Source organism: Festucalex cinctus, chromosome 14, assembly GCF_051991245.1.
Source record: "Festucalex cinctus isolate MCC-2025b chromosome 14, RoL_Fcin_1.0, whole genome shotgun sequence".
NCBI lineage: Eukaryota > Metazoa > Chordata > Actinopteri > Syngnathiformes > Syngnathidae > Festucalex > Festucalex cinctus.
This window is the reverse complement of record NC_135424.1, coordinates 20,996,046-21,011,834: the sequence shown is the minus strand read 5'-3', so window position 1 is coordinate 21,011,834 and position 15,789 is coordinate 20,996,046. Positions and strand designations below refer to the sequence as shown.

At 41.8% G+C, this 15,789-nt stretch overlaps 1 protein-coding gene across 30 annotated transcripts in view; it reads left to right on the top strand.

Annotated features, from left to right (window-relative positions):
• LOC144001226 (calcium-activated potassium channel subunit alpha-1a) overlaps positions 1 to 15,487 on the top strand; it is a 234,959-nt gene extending 219,472 nt beyond the window's left edge. For 14 of the 30 annotated variants that reach the window (XM_077495359.1, XM_077495363.1, XM_077495372.1 and 11 more), the window contains 8 exons: positions 3,887 to 4,000; positions 5,958 to 6,041; positions 7,369 to 7,499; positions 9,566 to 9,760; positions 9,975 to 10,093; positions 10,220 to 10,444; positions 12,446 to 12,474; positions 14,353 to 15,487. In XM_077495359.1, the coding sequence (XP_077351485.1) occupies positions 3,887 to 4,000; positions 5,958 to 6,041; positions 7,369 to 7,499; positions 9,566 to 9,760; positions 9,975 to 10,093; positions 10,220 to 10,444; positions 12,446 to 12,474; positions 14,353 to 14,504 (1,049 nt within the window). In that variant the 3' untranslated portion in view covers positions 14,505 to 15,487. The remainder of the gene's footprint in view (positions 1 to 3,886; positions 4,001 to 5,957; positions 6,042 to 7,368; positions 7,500 to 9,565; positions 9,761 to 9,974; positions 10,094 to 10,219; positions 10,445 to 12,445; positions 12,475 to 14,352) is intronic. The other 16 variants (XM_077495383.1, XM_077495378.1, XM_077495364.1 and 13 more) reach the window with 3 other exon arrangements.
• Positions 15,488 to 15,789: the final 302 nt, after the last annotated feature.

The window sequence follows — 15,789 nt, the reverse complement described above, 5'->3', positions numbered from 1 at the left end:
GCGAGCACTTGCACATGTTTTAAGAGAACGCCAATGCTGTTATTCCTGCAGCCTTGAGTGACTGATGCGCCGTCGATGGCCGTGCGGCTGAGCAACAATAAGAAGAGGTAAATCAGCAAGGGGGCCGCTCTGGGGAACACTATTCACAGGAAGCCACCCCAATATAGAAAAGCCCGTGTCTTCTCCCAGGGTCGATGGATGGGGCCCATTGTCATCAATAATTGGGTCTTATATCAAACACTCATTTCAGTGAAAAATACTTCACTTTAGAGAACACTAGCACAGTGTACTCATGCATACATCAGGAAATACACACATACCCAGACGCTTGTGTTGTATCATAGTAACGCTTTGGGGGGTTCCTTCCTCCCAGCGACGCTCCCATTCACGCGCCGTCTGCGGAATTGAAAACAAGAAGGTGCAAATGAATAAGTAAACAAGTCTTTCCTGGGGGAGAGCTTCTCACGGCGGCTGTAGCCCGTAGTCAACCGCAGAGCATCGCCGTGCCCGGGGGGCTACAGGCATGAGGGGTGGGGGCTACGTAAGCCAGATCCCACTTGACTGTTGCAACATGCTGCCGAACACTTGAAGGCAGCGCCAGCCTCCAGGAGATGTTGTGTGGATTAAAAACACAATCACTCCATGGACAGGTAGGCAGCTAGATACTGTGAAGCTGGATTTTTATTTTATTTTTATTTTTTGGAGTTACTATTTTTCACTGAATGGGAAGAAAAGGAAGAAGAATACGAAGATGGCTTTCTTGTTGCTGGTCTATTTCATAAAGACAGTTGGAAAAAAAAATCAGTTTGATGCCATTATAGGAGTTTCACATCAGAGATTCAATTTTTGTTGAAAGCAGGTTGTAGACATCACACCACCACACTGATGACGCTCGGCAAACATCGAATTATCTAATTTTGGAATGCTGTGTCACTGTGTGAATCATATGGTGGGTGATGTGTTGATACAAACACATTTTTGAACATATGAACTGTCATTCTGCCGATTTCTGCCCTTGACTTGTGAGCATGCTTGAGATGTGGGTGCAGTATGGTGGCACTGATCCTAAAAAAAAAAAAAAACTTTGGCAAATAGTGAAGAGGCCTCTAGAAGTAGCCAGAAGAATTCTAGTCAACGCACTGTCTAGAAACAAAGAATGCTTAACGCCTTTAGCTGAACTAGTTTAATGCTAACATATATACTGTGATCCTAAATCACTGCTCTACGAGCACAAACAACAACAGAACATCGATTTCTTGACCGCTTATTCCTCACAAGGGCCGCGGGGGGTGCTGGCGCCTATCTCAGCTGGCTCTGGGCAGGAGGCGGGGGACACCCTGGACTGGTTGCCAGACGATCGCAGTGCACACAGAGACAAACAACCATCCACACTCACAAGCACACCTCGGGATGATTCGGAGAACAACACAACAACGCATTTAAAAATTCAATAATCACAGTGAAGAAATTACTTTTGGGTGTTCACGGGAAGGGGACGCCACAGCAAATCACTCACATTTTTACACAAGATGCTCTTCCAGAAACCCACTTTTATCCAGGTAATATCCAGGATAATATAAAGTACTATTTATTAATAATAATAATAATAATAATAATAATAATAATAATAATAATAAAATTTAAAAAAATGCTTCTTTTTTTTTAGTCTGGAATGAATTAATGGGTGTTTGGGGGAAAGTTGATTTTAGAAAGGAGCGATTATGAGCATGATCATAGAACAAAGTAAAACTGTATTTGAAGGCACAAATGTAATTGCAATAATCCCGTCTTGACTGGGGTTTGTGTGATGCGAATATTCCATTATGTCGCACTAGTGGGAAAACTTTGTAAAAGAGACTAGCCAAAGATAAAGTAGATTTTCCATCATGTATTTTAGACCCAGTAAAGTGCGTATATGTAAAAAGTAGCTGTTGACAAGGCAAGGCCACATCTGAAGTTTCACACTTAACTCTGACTACTCCGGCGTATTGCGTTGAAAGCAATTGTCACTGTCTGTCGAAGTATTTTTTACTGTCACTGATGTGGTCCCAATGTCTAGTTATGTGTATGCTCTGTAAAAGTGTACAATATGCCGCTTCTCTAAATTCTGTTTGAAAAGCAAAAGGTGGCTGCCTTCATGCAACTTTAGCGGCGGTGTCAATTGATGCTGTATGATTTCCTGTATGACACAACATAGACATAATCTCTGTTGTTCCAGCTCCCCATCTTGAGTTTTGTAACAGCTTTTAAAAGCAGCAGCAGCAGCGTCAGGCTTCATGTTGTCCTTTTCCCTCGATGACAATGACTCACTGTTGTAGTCAACGAGTGCCAGCTGCATAGTCTTCACAACCATGAGAGAGAGAAGAAAAGGTTGACTCTAGAAAAGGGATAACATCATCCTTTTGTCCTTCCTGGACAAAAGTCAACATGATGACTTTGGAGTGTCAGTCCATGTGCAATAATTGGAATAACAAGATTTATGATTATCCAAGCTGCACCGACGACTGCGTAGGTCTTTTCTCTTTTGTAATGTAAGCGTCTCATTGAGCGTCTTGACAGGGAAGACACACACAGTGATAAAACGGTGACCTGAATGTATTGCATAGTTCCTGGCTGGTGGCATTTCGCTGTAGTCAGCACTAAATGATGGATGTCAAAACACAGCTGATGCATTATGCATCTTGCATTACCAATTTAAGGTGTTTACTTGTCACTTTGAGGGAATGCAAAAATGTGAAGTCATGCGGATTTGCGCTGCTGTCACTTGTCGTCGCGATCCACGCCATTTTCCATAAAAGGTTTTCTGCTATCCACTTGGCCAACTTTTATTGTTACAAAATGAGGGACATGTAAAATTGATGCTGGGCTGCTGATGGAGGGCCATGAATGCTAAATACGTCCTAGCTGACCCCTAAAAGCACAGTATCCACACGGCTGCACTTTTTTTAGGCTGCTGTCATCTTCCGCCGCTTCCTCTTTGTCACTGTCGCTACGTTTGAAAGATGCCAAACAACTTCATGCTGACTTGGCTGACATGCACTATGTGTAATGCTGTCAATACGCTCATCCATTTTTTATGATGTTTGCTCTACAGTGTTACTTCCAGTGTTGACGTGATGTTACTTGAACAAAGTCAGTCTAATTACAAAACATAAAATAATCAATTCATTTCGACCCTAAAACATTTTTAGAAGAAGTTAAAATTACGACAGTATTTTTTTTTTATTTTAAATGTTAATTTTCCCGCTGTATAATAAAATAAAACCAAAAGATGCATGCATATACTTTAAAAACACATAAGAATACACTTTTAATGTTTTACTTAGCAACTGTTCATACGACTTGTGTTCTAGAGTCTAGCTAACACAGTTCCAAATAAGAAGCAACGTATCGACACCTTCTTAAAATAATCGCCAAAGTTTTTTTTGTTTTTTGTTTTTTTAAGATTTTTCAACAAAACAAAACATTGAACCATTTGGATTATGAGGAGATTAGTTAGGCATAAAATAATTTTAGCAAAAATGTGACTTATTGCCAATTATTTTAAGAGGGTGACGGTATGCTTGCTTCAAGATGTTTGTCACTCCCATTTGAAGTTAAAAACTGCAATTCTGACATATAAACAAAAAAGAATTGTATGTGTAAATATCAAAATGTTCAACACAAACAATATATAATTCCTTCTAATGTAAGTCCGCTAGCTTGATGCTAACATATATTATGAAACACTACAGATGGGCTAACAGAAATTAACATGAATGTTGTGATAATTATAAACTACAGGTTGTCTCCAAGTTGTTGAGGCGTATTTATCCACAAAAATATGTTTAAACAACAAACTTTATTCCTCACTGAGCTTTTCCAATAATGGTGTTGTCATGTGCAGGTTTCACGCCTCCTGGAATGGACAGGTCATCTCCAGACAGCAGTCCAGTACATGGCTTCGTGCGCCAGGCTTCCGTCACCACCGGATCCAACATCCCCATCATCACAGAATTAGGTAAACCTCACCTCCAGTGCAAATTCAAACAACATTATTGTCACGGTCCAACAAAAAACGTGTAAGTCCCATTTTTGTGAGTTTTTTTCTTTTTATCGGAAACACGACAAACATTTGTGTTGTGTTTTGGATAAAAATGAAAGCATGAAGATTTGGAGTGAAATGTTTTTCATTGGACAGTGACACCTTGAATGTCATTTTGCTTGTATTTTAAATGGAAAAACTTAAAAATAGTCATGATCACAGAATGAGTCTCTGCAAACTAAACGTAGCTCACGTTTTCAAAATAGATTCCTAAACCTAACCCAAACCCCCACATTCACATTTTTCGTCTTTGCCCTTGAATGGCGGCAAAAATAATATATCATTCCGCTACCAAAAGTTCCAACTCAAGAGGAAATGGAATTTTGGTGCACTTCTCTGTTGTGGTTTTGCTTCGCCTGACATAAATATTTGTACGTGTCAATTGTTAAGTCTTGCAGTGCTAATTTAATAGTACGGACTAACTCTACCGTTAGTGATTCAGACACATTTTTTTAAAGGACCGCCACCACATCCTCTGCAATTTGTCCACTAATGCACAAGAGCAACTCAGCCTGACGGGAGGGAAGGGAATAGAAGGGGGGCAGGGAAAAAAAAAAAAAGAGCGAAAAGGGGGTGAAAACTGCCTTGGTTGCAAAATGGGTCCATTTATTAATAACAATGGCAGTGGCTGTATTCCCACTGGTGCTGGGGACTCATGAAACTTTCAGATCTCCGAGGGGTCTTGGGAAGCACCAGAGACTGCCTGCTCTGTCTCCCCTGACCCAATTAGGGAGCAATGGAGCATGAGAGCAAGCTAAGAGAAGGCCAGCAAGAAAAAGGAGCTCTTCCTAATGTTACTTGTAACCGGGCCGGCCATTACCTGCGGAGAGGTTCTCCCATTTGACCACACACGTGATCGCCAGAGCTCCATTCTGTCCGTGTCAGCATCGCCCACTCCCCGCCGCCGCACATAGCAAAAGTTAAAGCTCTGCAGCATCCTTTTAATTAGAGAGTTTACAGGAAAAGACACTTTATTAAGTACACTTGCTTGAATGAGCCACTTGTGGCTTTTTTGTCCCTCTCCTGTCCCTGTTTTTTTTTTTTTTTTTAAATGGCCATAATATGGCCATAAAATTGCCAAAAATGTCACAAATTTTGACAGAGAGCTAGAAAAGCCTAAAAATGTATGACAAATAATGTATGAAAAATTACACAAATCCAAAAACAGAAGACGAAAGATAGAAGAAAATGAATCTCAAAGTATTGGATGCTGCATCCTTTTCTGTTATGGGGCAACTCTAATTAGCTCTTGGGCCCTCAGTACATTAGACTAACACAATGTTCAAATGTTTTGTAACTCCAGACAGATATTTTGTTATTTATTTGGCCTAAAATAGCTCTTTTGCAAGCAAAGGTTGCTGACCCATGTCCTATACTGAAGTGACGTTACTACAGTGCTAGACCCAACAATGTAGACATTGTTGAAACAAATCGAATGGCATGTGGATATTTCTGAGACACTCCGGGCCCTAATTCACTAACTGTACCTAGTACATGTATTTAAGCTTGCGTGTGGTGACAGAGAGATAGGATTCACTCTTTCATCCACAGGTACATAAGGAATTATGAATGTAGTTAAGTTATTGTTGTAAAATGACCCCATCACTGCAAGTGTACTTTACTGTATGTTCTGGCCCATAAATGAACTCGTGGACATGCCTGAACCATGTGCAGACCAAGTATATAGTTGACTGCCATGTTAGCCCTTCAACAGTTCTTAGATCCGAGCTGCTTTATAGTCGGACGCCGGCCGGCCATTAGCGAGACGACTGTTGGCGTCGGAGACAGTGAGATGCCTTTAATGTCGTCTTGTGAAAAGTGTTTCAATAACGACGCCATCTCTCCCCTCTCTGCACTGCCTCGTCACCATTAGATAAGCCGGGCAAACCGCTGCCATCGCTTTCACTCAGTCAGGAAAAAAAAAGTGGGACCAACATACAAATGATAACAGAGCTGGGTAAGATGAGCCTTTGTCCTCCGCTAGCCGTCTGCCCGTCCGTCCGTGCGTCCGTCCCCACGCTCCGCCGCCCCGCTCCTCATCAGCTTGTCTTGATTTATCTGGCTGCAGTCAAGGCCCACGCTGCTCCCATGGCTTCACTTTGAACACATTCTTATTCTTCCTTCTTGTTGAAATTGACTGTCTTGTTTGGCGCCCTTTCTTTTTAATGATTTTTCTTTTTTTTTTTTTTGCTTTTGTTTTTCTATCCCGCCCTCCAGTTGCGTTTGCAGAGCATCGCTAAGGCCTTTGATCATGTTCACTCTGTCCTTGTGGCTGTTTTCATAGCAACACCTCCTCCTCCTCCTCCTCGCACACGCGCTCACACGTCCAAACCCCCCCCAGTTCACGTCTTTGGCCCGGGCCTGTTTGCATCAGCCTCTTGTCTCTTTGACTGACATCCCCAGCACTCAGGGAGCCTGCAAAGAAATCAGATTTCAAACTAAAAACCAAACTTCTTTCGCTCTTGTGTGATGCTTGTTATAGACTCTCTGCTCATTGCAGGTTTTGAACTGTACTGGGGAGGAAACTGATACACTAATAACTGTAATAATAGCAATAATAATAATAACTGTTTGCTTCTTATTATTGTTATGACAATTGTGATGATAGTTCAACATTCATTTTCAGGGCTGAGGTAAATATGTGAGGAGTGATGATGTGACAGACACATCTATCCGCTCAAAAAAAAAAGCATGACATCCTGTCTGCATGGATTAAAGGCCATTGTTGAAGTCTCATTTAAAAAAAAAAATGTATTCAGGAATTATTGGCAGTGTATTATTGGTTTTCATTATATCCTGACAACAAGTGTATTGTCTGTTTTTGCTTTAAATCATGTGTTAACACAAAATTCTTCACAGTGGACTTCTACAATGGTTATGACACCTGGCAAATATATTTTTTAAATTTATTTATGGTTTGTCAAATTGTGTGATATGCGTCTTGCATGAGATATTGCGTGCAGTTGAGATTATTTCAGATATTTTACCACTCATATCTTACATACTGTAGTACTGTAGGTGAAATTACCACTGGAGTTGATATAAACTGCAAAATCACGCATTTATGCAACTTTATAGGGCACTATTTCATTGTAATTTTGCATTATTATATTTGCTTTATGGGCTGGGCGATATCACATGTTTCTGCTTACAGAGAAACATGTGGTGTCTATTTTGATTTCATATTTTTTCCTGCCCTATAAAAGGTCGCGTAAAAATCTCAAAGTTGCCTTTTGTCTTCACTGCACGTTTCATCTAACTCTGCTGCTTTTGCGTGCTCCCAGTGAATGACTCGAACGTTCAGTTCCTGGACCAAGACGACGACGACGACCCCGACACCGAGCTGTACCTGACGCAGCCCTTCGCCTGTGGCACCGCCTTCGCCGTCAGTGTCCTCGACTCTTTGATGAGCGCCGTGAGTCCACACCATGCTTGCCATGATTGAACCACAGCTACATCGTGAGAGTTTTTTAGTGGAATGTACTATTGTGGAGATCGCTGCTGCAGTATATCACAATAATCCACGGTTTATAGTGATCAGTCTTTATTGGTTTTACTGTAATGCCCTCACATTTGTGAAAGGAGAGCCTCAGTCACCAATGCACTTATCAGCCATTTTTAAAGCCCCCCCCCAAAAAAAAATCGTGAAAAGTGACATTTTGAAAATGACTTAAACTAAAGTCTAATCTAACACTATATAATATGTACAGTATGTACTCAAAATTTTTAGCCTCTGATTTTTGTGTTCAAACAGATACACGATGTATTTTTTGTTTTTTTAAGTGCGTGTGGCAAAGGTGGTTCTAAAAAAAACATTTTTATGTGGACTTTCTATCACTATCACTGATTTTCACCTATTGACATCCTGTAATGAATAGGAGTTCAACTGTATAATGAGCTGCAGCTATAAGCCCTGCCGAATCTGATAGAAGCCTTTTTTGGTGCTGATAATGTTTGTTTTATAAGCAAGGGAATTCACAATGAGACCATTTTCTGTTTGGAAAAGCGAGAATACGTTCCTGAGCTTTTTGAGCTTCCAAGTTTTTCGTGCCTGCACCAAGAAGCAGGAGCGGGTAAAGGAAACGGTACCGGTACATTGATCCGACACGTCTGACAGCTTCACTGACATCAAAGCCAGATAGTTGGCATGGCTCCTCATTTGAAGTAGTCTGAATTCAACTTAGAGTCTTTTAATGAAGTAAGTATGGAATGTTAGCGTAATGGTGCTGACACCAGCTCGACTTTAACAGGCCTCGCGAACGTTCTTTCATCTCCTGACAATGCCACCGCCCCGCATCAAAGATCAGGAAAAAAAAAGAAGAGGAGGCAAGCGGGGAGGAAAATATAACCTTCAACACCTCATTTTTTTTCCCACTCATGGCCAAGTGTATTTTTCCGCTCGGTGCCGTGATGGCTTCATTCCAGCGGCTCGCTTAGTGAGTGAGGGGTTAGAGAAGCTGCGCGGAGGCGAGCCGAGGGAGTCGAATGGGCATCAGCTGTAGCGTGGCGGCGGTCAGAGGTGAAGGCGGCTAATGGACAGTGCTCATCCATCATGAGGCTCCGCAGGCCTGTCAGGGGCCCGCCGAGAGGAGCTGCCACTCTCGGCCTCGCCTGCCGACTGACACCGACTGTCCTCGCACGCCGCCAAAAGCGCCACGTGATCCGCTTGACGGACAGGAGACGCTGACGCCCGCAGAGTGCAGTCAAGTCCCATGTTTGAGAAGGGAGAGTGGTGTTGGACTCGAGCATCAGAATACATTCTGGTGGTGTTTTTTTTTTTGTTACCTTTGTCATTGAAAATTGTGGAAAATCTGCATATTACTACTTAGATTTTTAATAGTAATGCACAATTTAACTCTAAATGTTCATCGTGGATTCTGCAAAGTAAACATCGGCCACTTGAATTGTTTGTATCAAATGGAGTCAGTTGAGCGAGAAGAAAGGCCTCCCATCAGACGACAATATCGATTGATCGATTGAACCCTGCGCGATCCAAATCGCTCCAGTGACCAGTCAAGCCAACCTACTTCGAGACTACAAAAGGCATTTGCGATGAGGAACGTGGCGCTCTCCTCTCTCAAATGCTCGTGGAGATGACAAGCGCAGGAACCTAAATTTGTACTCTTGCTGAAATTTGGAAGATAAAAATTGACAAAATGCTAAAAGCCGTTGTGAGCTCTTTATTTGGTTTTCTTTTTGGAGAATAAAACAAACACACAATTGGGTGACATTTGGGGATAATGTAGTAACGTAATGTAGACCTTGACAATAACAGATCAGAATAACCCAAATTTTCCAACAAAATCTTCAAAATTGAACAAGTAGAACAAATTGAAAACTGAGAAACTTGGGTTGCATCTCAATGGGTGGAAATGAGCTCAAAAAGTGTTCTTTATGCTGGTCAACAGTTTCAATCCACCCTGCAATGTAAAACTCCGCAAAGTATCTACTTGTAAATATCCTCCTATTTCTTCTCCCCAGACATACTTCAATGACAACATCCTGACACTGATCAGGACGCTGGTCACCGGGGGAGCCACGCCAGAGCTGGAGGGCCTCCTGGCCGAGGAAAACGCTCTGCGAGGAGGCTACAGCACGCCGCAGACGCTGGCCAACCGAGACAGGTGTCGCGTCGCCCAGCTCGCCCTCTACGATGGGCCCTTCGCCGACTTGGGGGTAAGAGGACGCTTAAGCGGAGATGACACATTTTGGCACTCCCGGGCAGCACGCATTTGGACGCATCGCATCGTCACCGCTCTTAATCCGATGTGAAAACAGCGATCACGCAAAGCAGTGGATGTGGAGCGCTTTTCCATGCCAATGATTTGTAAACATTATGTCGTATCGTGTGACTCCTCTAACGCGCTCTCTCGTCTTGTGTTGTCACCAGGATGGCGGCTGCTATGGGGACTTGTTCTGCAAAGCACTGAAGACGTACAACATGCTGTGTTTTGGAATCTATAGATTGAGAGACGCTCATCTAAGTTCACCGAGCCAGTGTACAAAACGGTAAAATATCATTTAACACTAAAATATATTGCCTGGGTCAAATTTCCACACTTGAGCTGCCTTGCGAGTTTGCTTTTTTAGACCTGGCAATCTTGTTCACATTCCCGAAACATGTCGTCCATGCAGATACGTGATCACCAACCCGCCGTACGAGTTTGAGCTGGTGCCCACGGACTTGATCTTCTGCCTCATGCAGTTCGACCACAACGCAGGCCAGTCGCGGACCAGCTTGTCCCACTCGTCCCACTCCTCTCATTCCTCCAGCAAGAAGAGCTCGTCCGTCCACTCTGTCCCGGCCTCCAACCGGCAGAACCGCAGCAGTAAAACCCGGGAGGCCCGAGAAAAACAAAAGTAAGAGCTCTCAACAGAATGTCCCGTGCATGCAAGCTCAGTGTTATATTATACGTGTGATTTATCTGTAATCGCTGCGTGGTGTGTGCGTGTGTTGTGAGTTTTATCGTGTGTTGTGTTCTGCTTCCTTGCTTATGCTTTTCCTCCATAATCATCTTCACAGTGTCATAACAACATTACATTAACTCACTTGACAACGTCTGTGTGTAGACAAACTGCTGAGTCATTTTTAAACATTCTAAAATGTACTGCTGTTTGGAAAGTAGCCTGAAAGTGCAAAACTACACACACATTGATTGTTGTTGATAGTGGTGTACCTGTTGTATTGATGTCTCGTCCTATTGTGGCTATTTAGTACAATTGGTTTGATCATTAATTTGTGTAGGAGTTATTGTACTCCCTGCGAAGCTTAAGGCCCAATCCAAATTTGAAGGATTATTGTCACTTATCCAGGGAGAAGGGGAAATCTTCAGCATTCTACCTACTCCAGTTTACAATATTCAATATACAGAATTCGAAAAGGAAAAACTGTACTGGACTGGATTGGATTTAAGTTCATACAAGATGCATAGTTACAAGATTTATCGCAACATGTTTGATTGAATTTTATGTTTTAAATGTAAAAACAAACAAATCAGTCCATATTTAATTAATTTTTATTTAAGTAATTCTTTCATGTACCTCTAGAGGGCGCCTACGTATAACGAGTGGTGCTTGTACATCACTGAGGAGCACTGACGGATCCATGTTTCTTACATTTCTGTTAGAAACATAATTCATATAAAGAGACTGGTGGACTGGTAGAATCAATAACATTTATCAGGATTAGACATCAAAACATTTATTATATCTTTCTGTAATTGTCACACAAGTATAAAAAGACATTAACACTTGACTGGTGCCAGTGCAAGTGGGTACTTGCGTGTGCGTGTGTGTGTGATTGACACCCAGTACTCCTCACTGTGACTGAACAACAATTACTTTGCGGGGATTACATGATATCACCTGTCTGTATTCTCCTTTCCTCGCGGAATGTTTGGAATTTGTACTAGCTTAAATGAGGACAAAAGTAGCAATACCTTAGGTGTTGCTCGAAATGTCATCCCTCATGAGCTGTGTTTGACATTTTGGTGTTCACGGTGCATCTGCTTCACTGCATGTTAGCAGGCACTTCTTCCTGTTTTGTTTTAACAGATAAGAGTTTGACCTATTTGTTAAATATGTTTTATTCCCCTTTAAATTTACATTCAAAGGACCATCAAGGCCACACTGAAAAGAAATGTAAAATTATTATTCTTATTATTATAGTACAAGGATAAAGTTTAAATTTTATCTGTTTATTTGTATGTAACGCATGTCTACTTTTTATTATTATTATTATTATTATTATTATTATTATTATTAATTTAGGGGAAAAAGTCCCGCATTTTCTAGAAGGGGAAAAAAAATAAAAAATTCCAAGATAAAATGTTGCAATGTTAATAAAGTCTAAAAAAAATTCTACCTTTTTTATATATATATATATTTCAAGAATATGGGCATTTTTAATAATTTGTATTCTTTACTTATTTTTTTTAAGTATATTATTTTTATTTATTTACTTTTTTGCCGACAAAATCTAATTTTACAAGAATAAAATAATATATTTGGGGGGAAATAGTTGAGGCAAAAATACTTTTCCTCGATCAAAATTTCCCAATTTAAATATTACAATCTAGTCTAAATATTTGTTTTTCGTCATGATATTATGAATAGTTTTGCTCTTTTTAGTGTGGCCCTAGTACTTTAGTAAAAAAAAAAGATCCTAAATGAACAACTGTGTTGCAGTTGTGAAAAGCATGCAGAATAGTCCGTTGTATTGTAAAAATAGTTGTACTGGTTTAACAGCCCTTAAAGTGACCATGTATAATGTGAATTTAGTAGTCTGTCCCTTGTGTATTTGCTGTGTAGACTGTAAATCCTGACCTACTTACAGTAGATTACTCACCTCTCTCTCTGAAGTGCAACAAGGATGAATAGAATGGGGCCAGGTACGCAAGTTAACGATTCTGCATGACTTGGCAACCTTGACGTTCCATCATAACCGCGTCCACAGAGGACGCGGTTATGATGCGGGTAGTTTGCTTTGATTTACGACCTTCACTTAAGAACATGCCTCACTTTCAGTTTTTGCTTGAAAGCAAACACTGCTGTTGCTCCTTCTTCCTCCCGCCCCCCTCCTCCTCCTCCTCCTCCTCCTCCTCACCAGCCAAGCCCATCTCTGCAATGCATGACGTTGACGCACTACCTTTCTTTTCTTTCTTCTATCAACTCTCCTTGCTATGGTGGCTTTGTTTGTTGTGCCATCTATCGCTCCCTCTTATCATTTCCTTTCAACTTTGAGATGGTTTGCATTGTGTGAGAGGGCTGTGTGTGTTTGCGCACCTTTCCCTCCTGTCGCTAGCGGACGACTTGTCGCGCGATTCGGGTGAACAACGCATGTAGGTCACATCGATTCAAATCCTCCTGATGCAGCCGCGGGACTTACTTGTGAGGAGGGGGAAAGAAAAAAAAAAAAGTGCGGCCGGCTTCACGTCATTGGTCACGCTGAGGAAGTGGGAGGCGTGACTGATCGGAAGCTTAAATTGGCGGGCATACGAGTCGCTCCCCTCCTAAAGCGCCGCACCTGATGTACTGCTTTGAGGCAACAAGTTGGCCGTATCTGAAGCAGCGAGACGGCAGACATCTTGCGCCACCGCCGGCGCGACGCCACTCATCAAATGTAGCGCATGTGGCCTCCGGCCCCAAAATCTTGGCGACTTGCCCTAACTTTGCGCTGATGAACCTCCACAGCATGCGACGCACGCACACAGAGCAAAAAGTTGAAATAAAATGTTTACAAGTGACCCGAGAAGTGCTTGGAGATACTTAAAAACTTGCTTCAATGTTTAAGTCTTGGCTCAAATAGATTCTATGTTTAAATTACGTGGCTGCTTTGAATTGAGACTGAGCTGCTCTGTGTTTCTTTACAAAGTAGACGACGTGTGGCAAAAGTGCGAGACAATTGCACACCGTCTGTTACTTGTCCTGTGCGGGTACTCGGTATGCTACTAGAATGTGCTATACCGAAAAATACAAAGAAAAAAAGATGTAACGATGACAGCAATATTGTGATATTAAAACTGCCACAATATATTGTCGTCATGTCACAATATTAAAAGCAGCACATCTGTTTAAAAAGTGAGATTGATTTCCATTTGTGCAGTTCTAGCACCCTCTGGTGGCTAGTTTTTAACGCAGTTAGTTATTTTCACAAGGCATGTTTTGGCCCTTGTATGTATAAAATCCACGCTAACGGTCAGATGAAGGGGAACCTAATATGCTTGTGAACCGACTCAATATGCGGAGGAATTCAATGTGTGCGTGCATTCGCAAATAAGTGGCTCAGTAGTAAGTGTTATTAGAGATTGTATTGTGACCTTTTTTTAATATCGCCAACCATCACACAATATCGTGATAATTATCATATTGTGGCCTTCATATTGTAATATCCCTACAAATAAATGTACTCCTCCACTCCCAATAATTTTGTACAATTCATTCATTCATTGCCAGCCCAGTAAAAATACATCTTTGACGTCTATCGCCGTCAATGGCAGCGAATGAGTTTCCGTTTTTCACATCTCTGAGAATACCCAAAATTATGTCACCTGGTTTGTCAACCACCAAACTAAAATTAACACCTCCCTCAAATAGACAACTCACTTCTCCCATCAGGAAAAAAATTCAATTTCAGTTCAACTCCGTTTTATTTATATAGCGACAATTCACAGGTAATCGTTATAAATATATAAATCTCCTAACTGGCTTCTTCTTCCGATTTAACTCTGGTCTCTCTGTGTCTCTGTCACCTTGTTTGTCATCTCCAGAAAAGAAATGGTTTACAGATGAACCGGACAACGCCTACCCACGGAACATTCAGATCAAGCCCATGAGCACTCACATGGCCAACCAAGTCAACCAGTACAAATCCACCAGTAGTCTGATCCCACCCATCCGAGAAGTCGAAGACGAATGCTGAACCGCTTTTTACGTTTTCACTCAGCAGATGTCTTGGCAGAGTGATGATGACGATAGGACGTGCTTCAGTCTTCTAAGACGAGAACTGGACAGGAATCCAAACTGGACCTGCTATGTGTATACCTTTAATGTTACTTCCATGCTCTTTGGACATTATTTTATGTATTGATGTATCAATAGAGATGTACATAATGACAATCAAATAACATATTGTACAGCCCCCCCCCTCGTCCCCCCTAGCACTTTTATGGAATTATTATTTGAAGATTTGACGAGAGAGCCTGTAATGCTTTGCAATAGTTGACAAAGGGTGACTGACGGCTTCTTGGAGGACGAGGCTCGCATCATCGCCCCAAAGATCCCACCGGATGCGACACTTCCAGCCAGCCGGGCTCACCGTTCTCCATCTTGTGCACTTCTGTTCTATTTGCACTAAAAACAAACAAATAACACAGTGATGTTAACAAGGAACTATGAGGTTAGGAGGGATCCTTATCATGCAGATCATTTCATCTGGAGGGTTGAATGAAGAAACAGCCAAGAAGCCTCGGTTAAGAACGACTTTGTATCCGAACCGGAACCCAACCACGTTTGAGCTAAAAGCAGCAGCAGCAGCTTTCGGTATCACAAAGAAAAGAACAAACGTTGAAGAAGAAATTGCCACATATCGCGTAAAAGTGGGCGAAAACGGGTCCTCCTCCTCTGACCACTAGAGACTGCCTGGCACGGGGTTGGCACGGAGGCGCTTGGATGTTCTCCGTCGCCAATCCCAGATGTCGATCGCCTCAAATAAACAAGACAAAGAAGCTGCCCTGTGCTGTGCTGCTCAAGGAAAAGCTCAAACCTGGTTGGGCAACCGGAAGATTTCCAGTAGGCTTGTGGTTTTGCTTTGGTCAGGACTGCCCAAACATCCCACTTTCACAAGAACAGAGGCAAAAAAAAATAACAGACAAGTACATATCATTCAAGTTGTTTCCGCCCCGACATCTATGCTTTATCAAAAGAGTATTTTTTTAACTCACTAAACGCCATCTTCAGCCTGGCAGCTCGCCTCTGAAAATCGAAGCTTACCTGGACAAATAAGCTAAACGAAGGACAGGTGGACTGAACAAATGCTTTCAAGAGTTCTATATATAAATATATATCTAGAAGAGTTGGAATAATAATAATAATAATAATAATAATAGATGATAGAGTCGCTTCCTCTGACTGAATGACCTTATTGTGTGTCTGACCTAAATTAGGTCCCAAGTGTAAAGACGAAAGAGCGCACACTATTGCAAAGT